The sequence below is a fragment of the Bufo gargarizans genome, chromosome 11 (assembly GCF_014858855.1).
Source record: "Bufo gargarizans isolate SCDJY-AF-19 chromosome 11, ASM1485885v1, whole genome shotgun sequence".
Lineage (NCBI taxonomy): Eukaryota > Metazoa > Chordata > Amphibia > Anura > Bufonidae > Bufo > Bufo gargarizans.
Genome location: NC_058090.1, coordinates 14,294,876 through 14,307,634, shown reverse-complemented (window position 1 = coordinate 14,307,634; position 12,759 = coordinate 14,294,876). Strand labels below are relative to the sequence as shown.

The window sequence follows — 12,759 nt, the reverse complement described above, 5'->3', positions numbered from 1 at the left end:
TGTTTATAGTGTACATATTCAGACTTATTTTTGTTGTGTGGATGAAGTATTTTTTTAGTTTTTTGGCTCTTTCGTATGCACAATAAAATGTATTTGCAAAATAGCTTTTTTTAAAAACATTTTTTTTACATTTTTATTTATTTTTTATTTAAATCCCATTGAGGAATTACTGTCTCTTATAAAAAAAAAATATATATTTAATGCTTATAATGTATTAGAATATTCCAGTATGCTTATGCTTTTGTGGCTCTACGGCACCGGCTGTGGTTAAGGTAACACAGGTTACTGTACTTATAGCCCTCGGGTCCGTTGTAGGTCCCCTGGGATGACTGCAGAGGGCTTACCCAACCTCTGATCAGATCACTGGGACCCAATCAGAGGAGGAAATCCCATGTGACCATGCTGTGGTCACAGACTGGCAATGAAAGGTTTAATAACCAGGATGGGAGCTATCTCTGACCCAGACAGTGGAGAGAGAGGCTCCTCTGAGAACTGGAGCTGTTAGGTACAGTTGGTTTGTAGAGTCGGGGTGCTCACAGAAGCAAGTGGCACCCTCTGAAACGGTGACAACAAAAGGCAGAGGTCATGAAGGATATACACTAGGAAAATGCTGAAGATCCTCCATATAGATGTGTATGTACATACAGTCCTGATAAAAAGTTTAAGACCACTTGAAAAATGGCAGAAAATCCTATTTAGCATGGCTGGATCTTAACAAGGTTCCAAGTGGAGCTTCAACATGCAACAAGAAGAAATGGGAGTGAGACAAAACATTTTTTCAGCATTCAATTTAATGAAAACAATGAATAAACTGAAACAGGCTGTTTTTCAGCTGATCAAAAGTTTAGGACCACGTGCCTTTTTAAAAGGCCAAATCTGTGCAAAGATGTGGATTCATTGTCATTTTCTGTCAGGTAGACACAGGTGATGGCAAAGGCAAAAAAACTCTCCCTTTTTGAACATGATCAGGTTGTTGAACTGCATAAGCAGGGTCTCTCACAGCGCGCCATCGCTGCTGAGGTGGGGACGCAGTAAGACAGTCATTTGGAATTTCTTAAATGATCCTGAGGGTTATGGAACAAAAAAGTCAAGTGGAAGACCCAAAAAATGTCACCAGCACTGAGCCGGAGGATCCAATTGGCTGTCCGTCAAGATACTGGACGATCCTCGACCCTTACTGGTGCTGACTGCAGCCCCATAACCATCAGACGGCATCTGAGACTGAAGGGCTTCAAAAACAAAAAACTTCTTCAAAGACCTCGTCTCCTTGAACGCCACAGAACTGCCGGTTTGGACTTTGCAAGAGAGCACCGAACATGGGACATTCAAAGGTGGAAGAAAGTTTTATTCTCTGAGATTTTTTTTTATTTACCTTGATGGTTCTGATGGTTTCCAACGTTACTGGCATGACAAGCAGATCCCACCTGAGATGTTTTCTACGCGCCACAGTGGAGGGGGCGCCACAATGGTCTGGGGTGCTTTTTCCTTCAGTGGAACAATGGAGCTTCAGGAAGTGCAGGGGCGTCAAACGGCCGCTGGCTATGTCCAGATGTTGCAGAGGGCATTCCTCATGACTGAGGGCCCTCGTCTGTGGGTTTTTCAACAGGACAACGCTACTGTACACAATGCCCGCAGGACAAGGGACTTCTTCCAGGAGAATAACATTACTCTTTTGGCCCATCCTGCGTGTTCCCCTGATCTAAATCCAATTGAGAACCTTTGGGGATGGATGGAAAGGGAAGTTTACAAAAATGGACAACACTTCCAGACAGTAGATGGCCTTCGTGCGGCCGTCTTCACCACTTGGAGAAATGTTCCCACTCACCTCATGGAAACGCTTGCATCAAGCATGCCGAAACGAATTTTGGAACTGATCAACAATAAAGGCGGAGCTACTCATTACTGAGTTCATGTTTGGTGGTTGAATTTCTGTTTTGGGGGGGGTTTCGTTTTTTTTTTTTGGAGGGGTGGTCCTAAACTTTTGATCAGCTGAAAAACAGCCTGTTTCAGTTTATTTGTTTGTTTTCATTAAATTGAATGCTCAAAAATGTTTTGTCTCACTCACATTTCTTCTTGTTGCATGTTGAAGCTCTACTTGGATCCTTGTTAAGATCCAGCCATGCAAAACAGGATTGTTTGCCATTTTTCAAGTGGTCTTAAACTTTTGATCAGGACTGTATATATTTTATGCTGCACGATGTCTAATGAACCCACATATTCTCTGCTCTGCGCAGGTCCGGTCAAGCTGTGCAGTCTGTCCTGCGGCAACCAGCACGTCTGGGCGTGTGACACCAGCGGAGTCATTTACTTCCGAGTGGGGACCCAGCCGCTCAATCCAAGTATGATGCTGCCTGCATGGATCATGATTGAGCCCCCGATACAGGTAATAACAGGGCATTGGTTCTTTGTCCAACCTATTAAACAGTTTGTCCAGGATTTGAAGAATACGGCTGCTTTAAGAGGAAAAAATGTGCCACCCCGTCCATGGGTTGTCAGATATTACAGCTCCATTGACGTGAATGTAGCTGAGCTGCGATACCACACACAGCCTGTGGACAGGTAGGGCAATGTTTAAAAAAAAAAAAAAGCAGCCATGTTTTTCTGATTCTGGACTAAACCCATTTTAGATGCATATAAGCATAAGATAGCAGAACTCCGGCAGTGTGCATGTGCTGAGATAAATGGCTGCCAAACATATCGGGCACCACTTATCTTCCAGGAAACAAAGTCCGTCCGATGCATAAGGTAAAGGACTGTTGGGCTGTCCCTACAGTCCACTGGTATTTTAACCCGACACTGACAGAAAGCAGAGTTCTTGACAATGGCGAGGAATTTGAAATCAAAACAGGTTTGAGATTTGCAGGACTCTTCATTATACAATTGGCAAAGAAGTTGTGCAGGATTAGAATAAACATGGCCGCCTTCTTCCAGAAACAGCGCCACACCAGTCTACAGGTTATGTGCGGTATTGCTGCTCAGTCTCACACACTGCAGTGGAGCGGAGCTGAGCTGCGAAACCAGACACTACCTGTGCACAGGTGTAGTGACCACTTTTTTTTTTTTCTATCCCTGTGCATCACATATTGATAACCTATCCCAAGGATATTTCATCAATATTTAAAGAGTAGCTAAACTTTTTATTCAACTTTTTATTTTTTTTAAATATCCCAACACCCTAAAAAAAATTTTTCTAATATACTATGGATTTTGCCTTTTTTTTTTTTTACTAAATTGGCACCAAAAATGCACATTTATTTATTTTTCTCTAAATTGCCTGGCATACCAACAACCATGTGCTATGCCAGGATAAACTAAGCTGAGCGGGCACAGGCAGGAACTCGCTCCGCTAATCCCGACACACAAAAAGTTTGAATAAGAGTTTAGTTACTTCTTAAGTCCCGGCAAACCCCTTCAAGCTTTATGTACATACACCCCTGCCATTATTTCCTGCTCACATTTTGCATTTTTGATATGGAAATTGGATGTGTGTATATAAGGAACGGATGGGGAAGAAATAGTATTTGCATCCAGAAAGCGCAGCACCGAGCCGACGCGCTCTGCCTCACAACACATTAAAGTATTCCGAGAATCTGCACCCAGCTGCCGGCATACTTTCCACATGACCCCCGCATCATACCTGATGTAATGCAGAGATCTTCTGGAGAATCGCAGAACTGTGTATAAACACCAGTGATGGCTGCTAAATATAACCGTAACCTCAAATGGTGCTCGCAGGAAAGACCCGAGCTGGCCATGTCTGCCGACTGCTGCCTCCGGGGATATTAAAGGGACACAGCGACCAAGGTCTCTGCTTGCTGACAGTGAAAGGAAATGTTTTTGCTTACATCCTTAGTCTTACTTGCACCGCTGAGGATTTGTTGCAATGTACCTGTGAATCTGCACCTCTAGAGTCCTTGCCATGGGTAGGTTTAGGCACGTGCGCCTTTGCTGTGGCTCTCGCAAATGTGGCATGCTACAATACAATACTTGCCAGGAAACTGAGCATGATGCGGATTTTCACATCTTCAGCATGCTCATTGGGGGTCATTTATCAAACTACTTTACACCAGTTTGATAAATGACCCCAATTAAGTGTTGGAAATGCATGGTATGGGGGTTGAAGTTGGCATTGTCTCCTGCAGCACAATCTACATGCAGATTTTGCTACGGATTTCAGATCAGATCCGCAGCGGTAACATTTTGCCATTCCTGCTGCAGTGATGATATTGCAGAGGATTGCTTCTATTAATACATTGTAGCAAACTGTCTGCTGCTGCAAACAAGACTAGGTGAGGATTCTATTCACTGACGGAAAGCAGGAACTGTAATAAAGTCCAAGACGTACGTCTGTGTATTTTTACAGTGTGATATTGTTTTTTGCAGCCCGTGGGGATCAACCTGATAAATGTCTACTCCAGTCCCAATGACAACATGCTGTGGACACTGGACAATAAGTGCAATGTTTACGTAAGGATTGGCATCACCGAGGAGATGCCCGTTGGAGTAGACTGGGAGCATGTACCTGGTAAGTAGTGATGGACGAACATTGGCCGGGACGATTCGCGAACGCAATCAAATGTTCGCAAACCGCAAGTTCGCGGAAGGCCCCATTCACTTTAATTGCAGGCGAACCGGAAAAACCTTTTAGGTCATATTTGCAGCCAACAAATACTAGAAGAGCACAAATCGTCCCACAAAATGGACAGTGACAAACCAGAGGGGGATCAATGGCAAAAACTCCCACAAACAATATGTATTTTAATCAGGGGCCATTTTTATGCGTCTTAAAGGGAAACTCTCAAAAATCTGCCCTGGGGAGTACAGGCCCCAAACATTAGGCATTCATCTGACAGAAAAGAAGTGATTATGTGGCTGGAGGTACAGTATATTAGACGGTCATTGGATATAGATTTTACTTCAGGTCAGTACAAATACAGGTCAAATACATATGTTTAAAAGAACTAAAAATATAAAATTGGATTAAAAACATGGCTAACGAAATCCCCCCTCTTGAAAAAAAAACAAAAAACTGTGGTAATAGGTGAAATTCAATTAAACGTGGTCGTCACAGGTGTTGAATTCCTCCGAGATCCAGGCCTCATTCATTGTTATAAATGTGAGGTAGTCCACACTGTCGTGAGCTAGGCGGGTGCGCTGATCGGTCACGATATCCCCCCCCGCTGAGCTGAACGTCCTTTCGGACAGGACACTGGACGAGGGGCAAGCCAAGAGTTCCATGGGAAATTGTGCCAGCTCTGGCCACAGGTCAAGCCTGCACACCAAGTAGTCCAGGGGTCCCTCGCTTCTCAGAGCGTCCACATCGGCCAATAACACGATGTAGTCGGACACCTGTCGGTCTAGGCGTTCTATGAGGCTGGATCCGGAGGGTGGCTGTCGATGGGTTGGCTGCAAGAATGATCTCATATCCAAAGAATCTTCAAACCACCCTCTTTTTGCAGGTGCGGTAGGATTGGTACCCGCACCTGTTTCGCTGGTGAAAATTCCTCTGCCAGCGCCCGCAACAGCAGAATGCAGCATCTCTCGCAGCAAGGCCTGGAAATGCTGCATTCTGACAGCCCTCTGTGATGCTGGTAACATGCCATTTTGTGTTTGTACCGGGGTCTAAGTATGTGTCCACCCAGTACTGGACCTTGCCCTTTATGCTTTTTATACGGGGAGCATGAAGGCCCCCATTTGCACTAAATTGGAAGCGGTGGAGCTCCCTGGCTCCTTCCTACTCATCGCCCAGGAGAATGTCGTCCTCGGTCTCCTCCCCCCATCCAGGGATCCCAGAAAAGTTTTTAAAGCCTGCTCTTCTTGCTCCTCCTCCTCCTCCCCCCAGGCACCATCCTCCTGGGGGGGGGGGGGGGGGGGGGGAGCAGCGGAAGAGGCGGTAGCAGTGGAAAAGGAGGAGTCAGCCGAGGAGGAGACTGAGGATGGAGGAGGAGAAGAAGAGGCAGGCCTGCATGCAATCCGTGCAGTAACACCAAATCCACGGGTTGCATGCTTGACGGCTGTCAGAAGGTTCACCCAGTGGGCAGTAAGTCATGCACCTGCCCTGCCCGTGTTTGCTAGACCACGTGTCTGTGGGCAGATGTATCTTGGCACCGACACTGTGTGCCAGAGATACATTCACTTGCTGCTGAACGTGGCCATATAGCTCTGGGATGCCCTTCTAGGGGAAATATTTGACTTAACGTGTTTGTTTTGCGGTAACGTGACGCACTGCATGCATTGGCCTTTATTCTTACAGTAGAGACGTAATTATAACTTTTTGTGAATTGGGACATTTAAACTTTTTTTTTTATTTTTTATTCCAATTTAAATTTAGTCGGAGTCGGTTCATTTTTGCCGACCCCAGGTACCCAAAATTGCCTCTGACTCCACAGCTCTGGTTCTGACTGCTTTGCTCCCACTGGTCTCGGTGTTGGGAGGCCAGGTGCAACGAAACTGTTGGAGCCGCTTGTGCTTTTTGGTGGATCAAACGATCCTCTCTAATGGCGGTCTGTCTGGGCCGTCCACCTTCACGTAACCGCTCCTCCCAACACCTCCTGACAGCTGGGTAAGAACAGTCTAGATGGTGGGAAATTCATCAAAACATGATGATGATCCTTCTCTGCCGGTCAGCTGGGTCAAAATGCCTTCGAGTCTGTCATAGAGGCATGTCTAGCAGTCAATGAGGCCTCACCATGAGGTACACTAGCTTGGGGCTCATGCACGCGGCCATTCCGTGCATTGGGGAACGCAATTTGCTGTCCCGAATGCACGGTAAACATCAGTGTGGCGGCCAGGACGGATCGAGACCCATTCAACTTCAATGGGTCCGTGATCCGTCCGCACAGTAAATAAAAAATAGAACATGTTCACATCTCCCGGATTGCAGACCCATTCAAGTGAATGCGGGGTGCACACGGCCAGTGCCCGCAATACGGCCACGCTGGGAATAGCAGTGTGCATGAGCCCTTAAAAGTAGCCTCTGTGTGTTGTGTTTTTTTTTTTTTGAGCAGTGGGTGAAGCACTTTTATGCCTCTTGTGTAAGACCCAATGTCTAATCTGACCACACCTGTAATCGTTTACATGTCTGCCTGAGACATTGCTGCAAAACTCTGCATGCAGCATTTCTACCTAGGGTCACTGAGTGACAAAAAAACAACAACAATTGAAACAACAAATAGTCCTGGTTACAAATATCCAAGTGTTTGGCGTATACAGCAGTCATGCCGAGCTGTGTCTCCATGGTTGCAGACTACGAACATATCCTGCGTAGTCTGATGTGCTGCTCAGCTCCCTCTGCTTTATAACCGGCAGACACGCGGAAGGGATTTAAGCACCAGGCTTGTCTGCGCTGCCTTGGCGCTGTGTACATAAAACGGATTTTTTTTTTTTTTTTTATTCACACAGTGGATTAATTTGGTTGGTTGTTCGTAGCCTTTTATGCTTTAGTTGTCTGTCTCCACAGGTTTGCAGGCGTGTCAGCTGGCAGTGAGCTCGAGAACCGTCTGGGCCCTGTGTCCGAATGGAGACATAGCCAGACGCTACGGAATTACAGACAAGAACGCGGCCGGAGACTACTGGAAGAAAATCCCGGGAAATATGTCTTGGTTAACGGGTAAGAGGATGTAGACGCCGTTCTGCGTGCAATCCTTGATACCTATGAGATGACGAAGCAGTGACAAGTTCTCGCTGTTTCCTCCTCTCGATGCACAGATAATGCTTAACTTACGGTCTTTATGTTGTCGTGAATCTTTTTGAAATGATGCTGCATGTGTACTTGTACTTCTTTCTGAGGCGAGAGGGACCCAGCACCGGTCTGTGCAGCCTGAAGAGGCAGTGGGTTGTACTGCACATGGGACCTTCTGGGTCTGGCGATCATATGATCGCGCAATGGAGGCAGTGACCTTATACCCCGTGTAGGCTTCTAAAGATAAGACGGAGGCAGTTACAAGCAGCAACATTAAGAGACAATGGGCGGTTGTTAAAGGGGTTCTCCAGGGTTTACATATTGATGGCCTAACTCCAGGATAGGTCATCAGTATGAGATCAGCGCCCCTGCCGATTTAGCGGGAGGCTATTGCAGCTCATCCCCATTAATTTGAACGGGGCAGAGCTGCGCCTAGGCCATGTGACTATGAACGTGACGTCACCGGCCTAGGCGCTCACCTCTTCGTACAGCTGATCGGCAGGGCTGCCAGGAATCAAACCTCCAACCATCTCCGATCCTGAGGATAGGTCATCAATATGTAAATCTCAGAGAACCCCTTTAATCAGTTAAACCAGGCATGCTCAACCTGCGGCCCTCCGGCTGTTGCAAAACTACAACTCCCATCATTCCCAGACAACCTACAGCTATCAGCCTATAGAAGGGCACAGTGGGAGTTGTAGTTTTACAACACCTGGAGAGCCGCAGGTTGAGCATCCCTGAGTTAAACCCATCCGCCTGCTGATAACTTGTGGTCTTCTTCTTTTTCAGTGACCCCCCAGGACGAGCTCTGGGGCGTGAGCAACACCGGGTCCCTCCTCCAGCGTCTTACGAAGACCTACAGCCACCACCCGCCCATTTTAAAGTCTGACAACATCCTGGCCCAGTCCGACTTCGAAGACGAGTGGGAGGTAATCTGACCTAGCGCTGCTACGAGAGCCGGCCGCTAAAGTTCTTATGCTGCTAAGAAGCCTGTGCACTTTGCCCGGTCCGGAGCATTTCCACCGCCAGAATCGCGAGCCGTAATAGATCCACAGAACGGGGCTCAGCGCATCAGCCGTGATATTAACCACTTCCTTCCACTGAATTATTAGATGTTACTTGTGCAGGGCGGGTCTGACATGGCTGACCTCTTGGTGGACGCCAGTGTCTACAGTGAATCGTAAACCATCAGATTTAAATTCCTAAACGGCCCTGGAAATGCGAACTGAAGCGGGCGTTTAAAGGGGTATCCCTATCATTGTCTGTCCACCTCTGGAACGCCCCTCAGACCAGGACAGAGATCCATTCAGCATTTTCCCTGCACAGCAGCGCTCCCAGCCACCTAGTGGGATGGCGCTGTGCAGGGATAATCTGAAGGGACCACAGCGCCGGTTAACTGTAGGGGTCCTGACCCCCGGCGAGCAGTAGGTGACGGCATATGTTGGCGATACTGCGTCACATATAACACTGGAGAACAAATGTTTTTAGGTCAATGACGTTTATGTTGGAAGTTTTAACAGTTTACTTGTAATTACTTGAATTGGATCCTTCGTTAAAATTCTAATCTAATGAATTATTTTTTAAGTTCAAAAACAATTAACCTCTTCATCCCTGCGTTTGACGTAGCATTTGTTAAAGGGAAGCCCACACAAAATATGATAAGGTCCTTCCTCTTCTGCCATGTCGATTCGGTTTAATTCATCCCTAGCTTAGTTCTGTTTTTGGGAAAAGCTGGGTAAAAACCAATATGGCTGCCGTCACTGCCCCTTTTCAGGTTGGTCTCCTCTCCTGACACGTCTGCATTAGCCATGGAATAACCATTCTTCAGCATCCATTCATAGAAGTCTATGTTGTGCTCTTCCTCTGTTATTCCTACTAGAAGTTTACTAATGAATTTGCAGCTGGGTATTGCCAGTTTGGGAGGGGAGGAGGGGGGGGGGGTCGGGGGTCCGTCGCTGCACGGTCTCGCTGTCCAATCTGTGCTGCCATAAACTTCAAGTAGGAATAACTGAGGAATGGCTCAACACAGTCATAAGAATAATAGATGCTCCAGAATGGTTATTCCATGGGGGATGCAGGTAGTGACTAAAGCAGACATGTCAGGAGCGGGGCGAGCTCCTCTTTAAGCACTGAGCATCCGTTGATGCGGAGTGTCTCCGTTCAGAATGCTGCGCACCCCCATGTTGGCCGTTCTTCCATCACCAGATTTGCTGCTATAACTATGGTCGCTTGTGATCCAGCTTTCCCAGAGGCAGATATATGACTAATGAGGGGATGGATATAGTTTTGAAAGAAGAGGACGTATTTACTGGTGGAGTTTCCTCCTTTTTCGGGCTCTGCCACTGCCCCCCTGTTTTTAGCACTTGAAGACCTTCACCTTCTTCTGCCGTTTTATATATAGTCACCATGGTTTGTTTTCGTGCTCTGTTCTGCCAAACGGTGTTGATGGCGGGTCGCCCCGAGCTTCGTGCTGTTACAAGTCATGTCACTGGCTAAAAAAAATAATAATTTGCACATCTGTGGGTATAGGAAGGGTTAATGAATGGACCGGCATGTAATTGATTGGGCTTTATGGGCAGAATGCATATTGTCACCGTGACCTTGATGTATACTGTCACTTCTGAGGCCGTGAGGGTCACAGTGGAAGCAAAGTGTGCTCATTGATTATCCACTAGGTGTCCAGCTTTACTCATTTATACGAATCCCTTTAATATATCGTTGGTTAAATAAAATAATAAAGTATTTTGTATGGCGTTCTTATTTCCGGGGTCAGAGGCTCGTGCTCACTTGTGGAGGAGGTCGTGGTGCAGATCTTCCAGTCCGCAGCATTTCACGTTGCAGGTTTCACTTATTTCAAATAGAGGGTGAAATCTGCTGCACAATATGCATGTAATGCACGCATGGGCTGGGGCGCTGCTCTTGCACATCATCAGCTCTCCATTCTGCCTTATAGAGGGAGGGGGGGAGACTCCCAAAATCATCTCCCCCAGCGACATCAATAGATAGCTTCTTAAATGGCATCTGTCAGCAGTTTTTGTACCTATGACACTGGCTGACCTGTTACTTGTCCACTTGGCAGCTGAAGGCATCTGTGTTGGTCCCATGTTCATATGTGCCCGCACTGCTGAGAAAAATAATGTTTAATATATGCAAATGAGCCTCTAGGAGCAACGGGGGAGTTGCCATTACTCCTAGAGGCTCTGCTCTCTCTGCAACTACCTCTGCACTTTGACAGGGCCAGGCAGTGATTTTATCTTTTTTCACAGCTTGTCTCTGTCAAAGTGCAGGGAAAACAGCAGTTGAGGTTTTAATATATGCAAATGAGCCTCTAGGAGCAACGGGGGTGTTTCCCTTACACCTAGAGGCTGCGCTCTCTGCAGCTGTAGCACCCTCTGCACTTTGACAGACAAGCTGTGAAAACATCATCACACCTGGTCCTGTCAAACAAAGTGCAGGGGACACCGCTTGTGCTTTGCGTGAAAATCGCAGCAAGCTCTATAATATTCTGTGCAGGGGCCAAAGTGTTAAGAATTATTTATAACGATTTAGAATTTTTTTATATTTTTTTATTTATTTTTTGTCCCTGTGCAATTCTTAGACCCTTATCTGTCATTATCCTCTATTTTAGATCATATATAAAATAATCCATTGTGCCGTCACCTAGGGTCTGGCCAGCGCGCTGTGTAGGGGATCAGTTTGTTACTGCTACATAAAACCGCCTTATAGTCCAGTCTTAAACTCACTGAGCCAATTGCTTGGCCGAGCTGGCAGGTGCTCTCAATGGGGAGAGGGGAACAGGCTGCTGTCAGGTGGAGACCTCCCCATACATATTAGACGGTCTGCCACTAATTTGTATGGGCACCTTTCAGAAGGGTTGTGCCACCATGTCAGCTCATCCCCTTATCGGTGGGGGTATTGGCGTTCAGACTCCCACTATTCAGATGTTTGTTCCCTGTGCTTAGGGGGATAAGTTGATATCGGGGAACAACCTCTTTTCATTCTGGAGTTTGCATGTCGAGGCTGAATGTTACTTGTATGCGGACTGATTGCCAGACTAGGCAGCAGCATCGCCCCCACCTAAGAGGAGCACTGCGCTCGCATCTGCCTTACCCTGTCCATGTGATTTGGCACTTCCAACCCTGCATAGTACGAGTGCAATGATCTGGATGCAGATGGAACCGACCTGCCCGGGTGAGAACTGGCAGAGAAGTCACCTTCACAGGAATGCAGGGCATCTGGCAGTAGATTTTATCACTGCCTCTATAACTGCTGAGGCCTCGTTAATTTCCAAGCTCTGCGTTCATCTCTACGTGTTTTTTGTGATGAGAAGTAGCTCTAGATGGAAAGTTTCTAGAGCGCCTGCCAGCAGGATCAACCCCAGTAAGGCATTCTTGCTTATTGAGATACATGCGTTGTAAAAATCGATTGTTAATCCAGGATTAGTGTTGAGCGAACTTGTGTTTTAAGTTTGGCGTCTAAAGTTCGGGTTATGGATTCTAAATTCCGTTATGGTCTGTAGTAGCGGAATCCATAACGCGATTCTTCGATAACCCGAACTTTAGACGCTGAACTTAAAACACAAGTTCGCTCAACACTACCCAGGATCCACCCTACCAGGCAGCATGGGTTGATCCTGCCGACAGGTGCTCTTTCAGTCTATATAACCCCTCGCCTGCCTCCATCCTTATTGTCACGAGTGGACAAGATTCCTGCCACATTCCTGAGATACAAAGTAGCGGTGCCCCCCGCAGCACGGAGTAACTCCAAAAAGTTTGTGACCTCTCATTGGTCTTCATTCACAAGGCGCTCTACATTACCTTAGGCCTCATTCACACATACGTGGATTTTCACGGACCACCTGCTGAGTGCACGGCAGCATTGGTTGCTTTGACGCCGTGCGCTTTGTGCCGCCACCGCTGTACAGTAATACACTCCTATAGATCATAAGTGTATTACTTTACAGCAGCACGAAGCGCACGACATCATAACAACCAATGACGCCGTGCAATCGGCAGGACGGAAAATCCACGTGTGTGTGAATGAGGCCTTATTGTTACATGTTCCACCTCTAGATCCTG

The 12,759-nt window shown here is 46.8% G+C and overlaps 1 protein-coding gene across 1 annotated transcript in view; it reads left to right on the top strand.

Moving 5' to 3' along the window:
• LOC122921829 (tectonin beta-propeller repeat-containing protein 2-like) overlaps nt 1-10,419 on the top strand; it is a 50,772-nt gene extending 40,353 nt beyond the window's left edge. The window contains exons 17-20 of the mRNA XM_044272087.1: nt 2,235-2,383; nt 4,384-4,525; nt 7,460-7,609; nt 8,471-10,419. Of these exons, the coding sequence (XP_044128022.1) occupies nt 2,235-2,383; nt 4,384-4,525; nt 7,460-7,609; nt 8,471-8,619 (590 nt within the window). The 3' untranslated portion in view covers nt 8,620-10,419. The remainder of the gene's footprint in view (nt 1-2,234; nt 2,384-4,383; nt 4,526-7,459; nt 7,610-8,470) is intronic.
• Nucleotides 10,420-12,759: the final 2,340 nt, after the last annotated feature.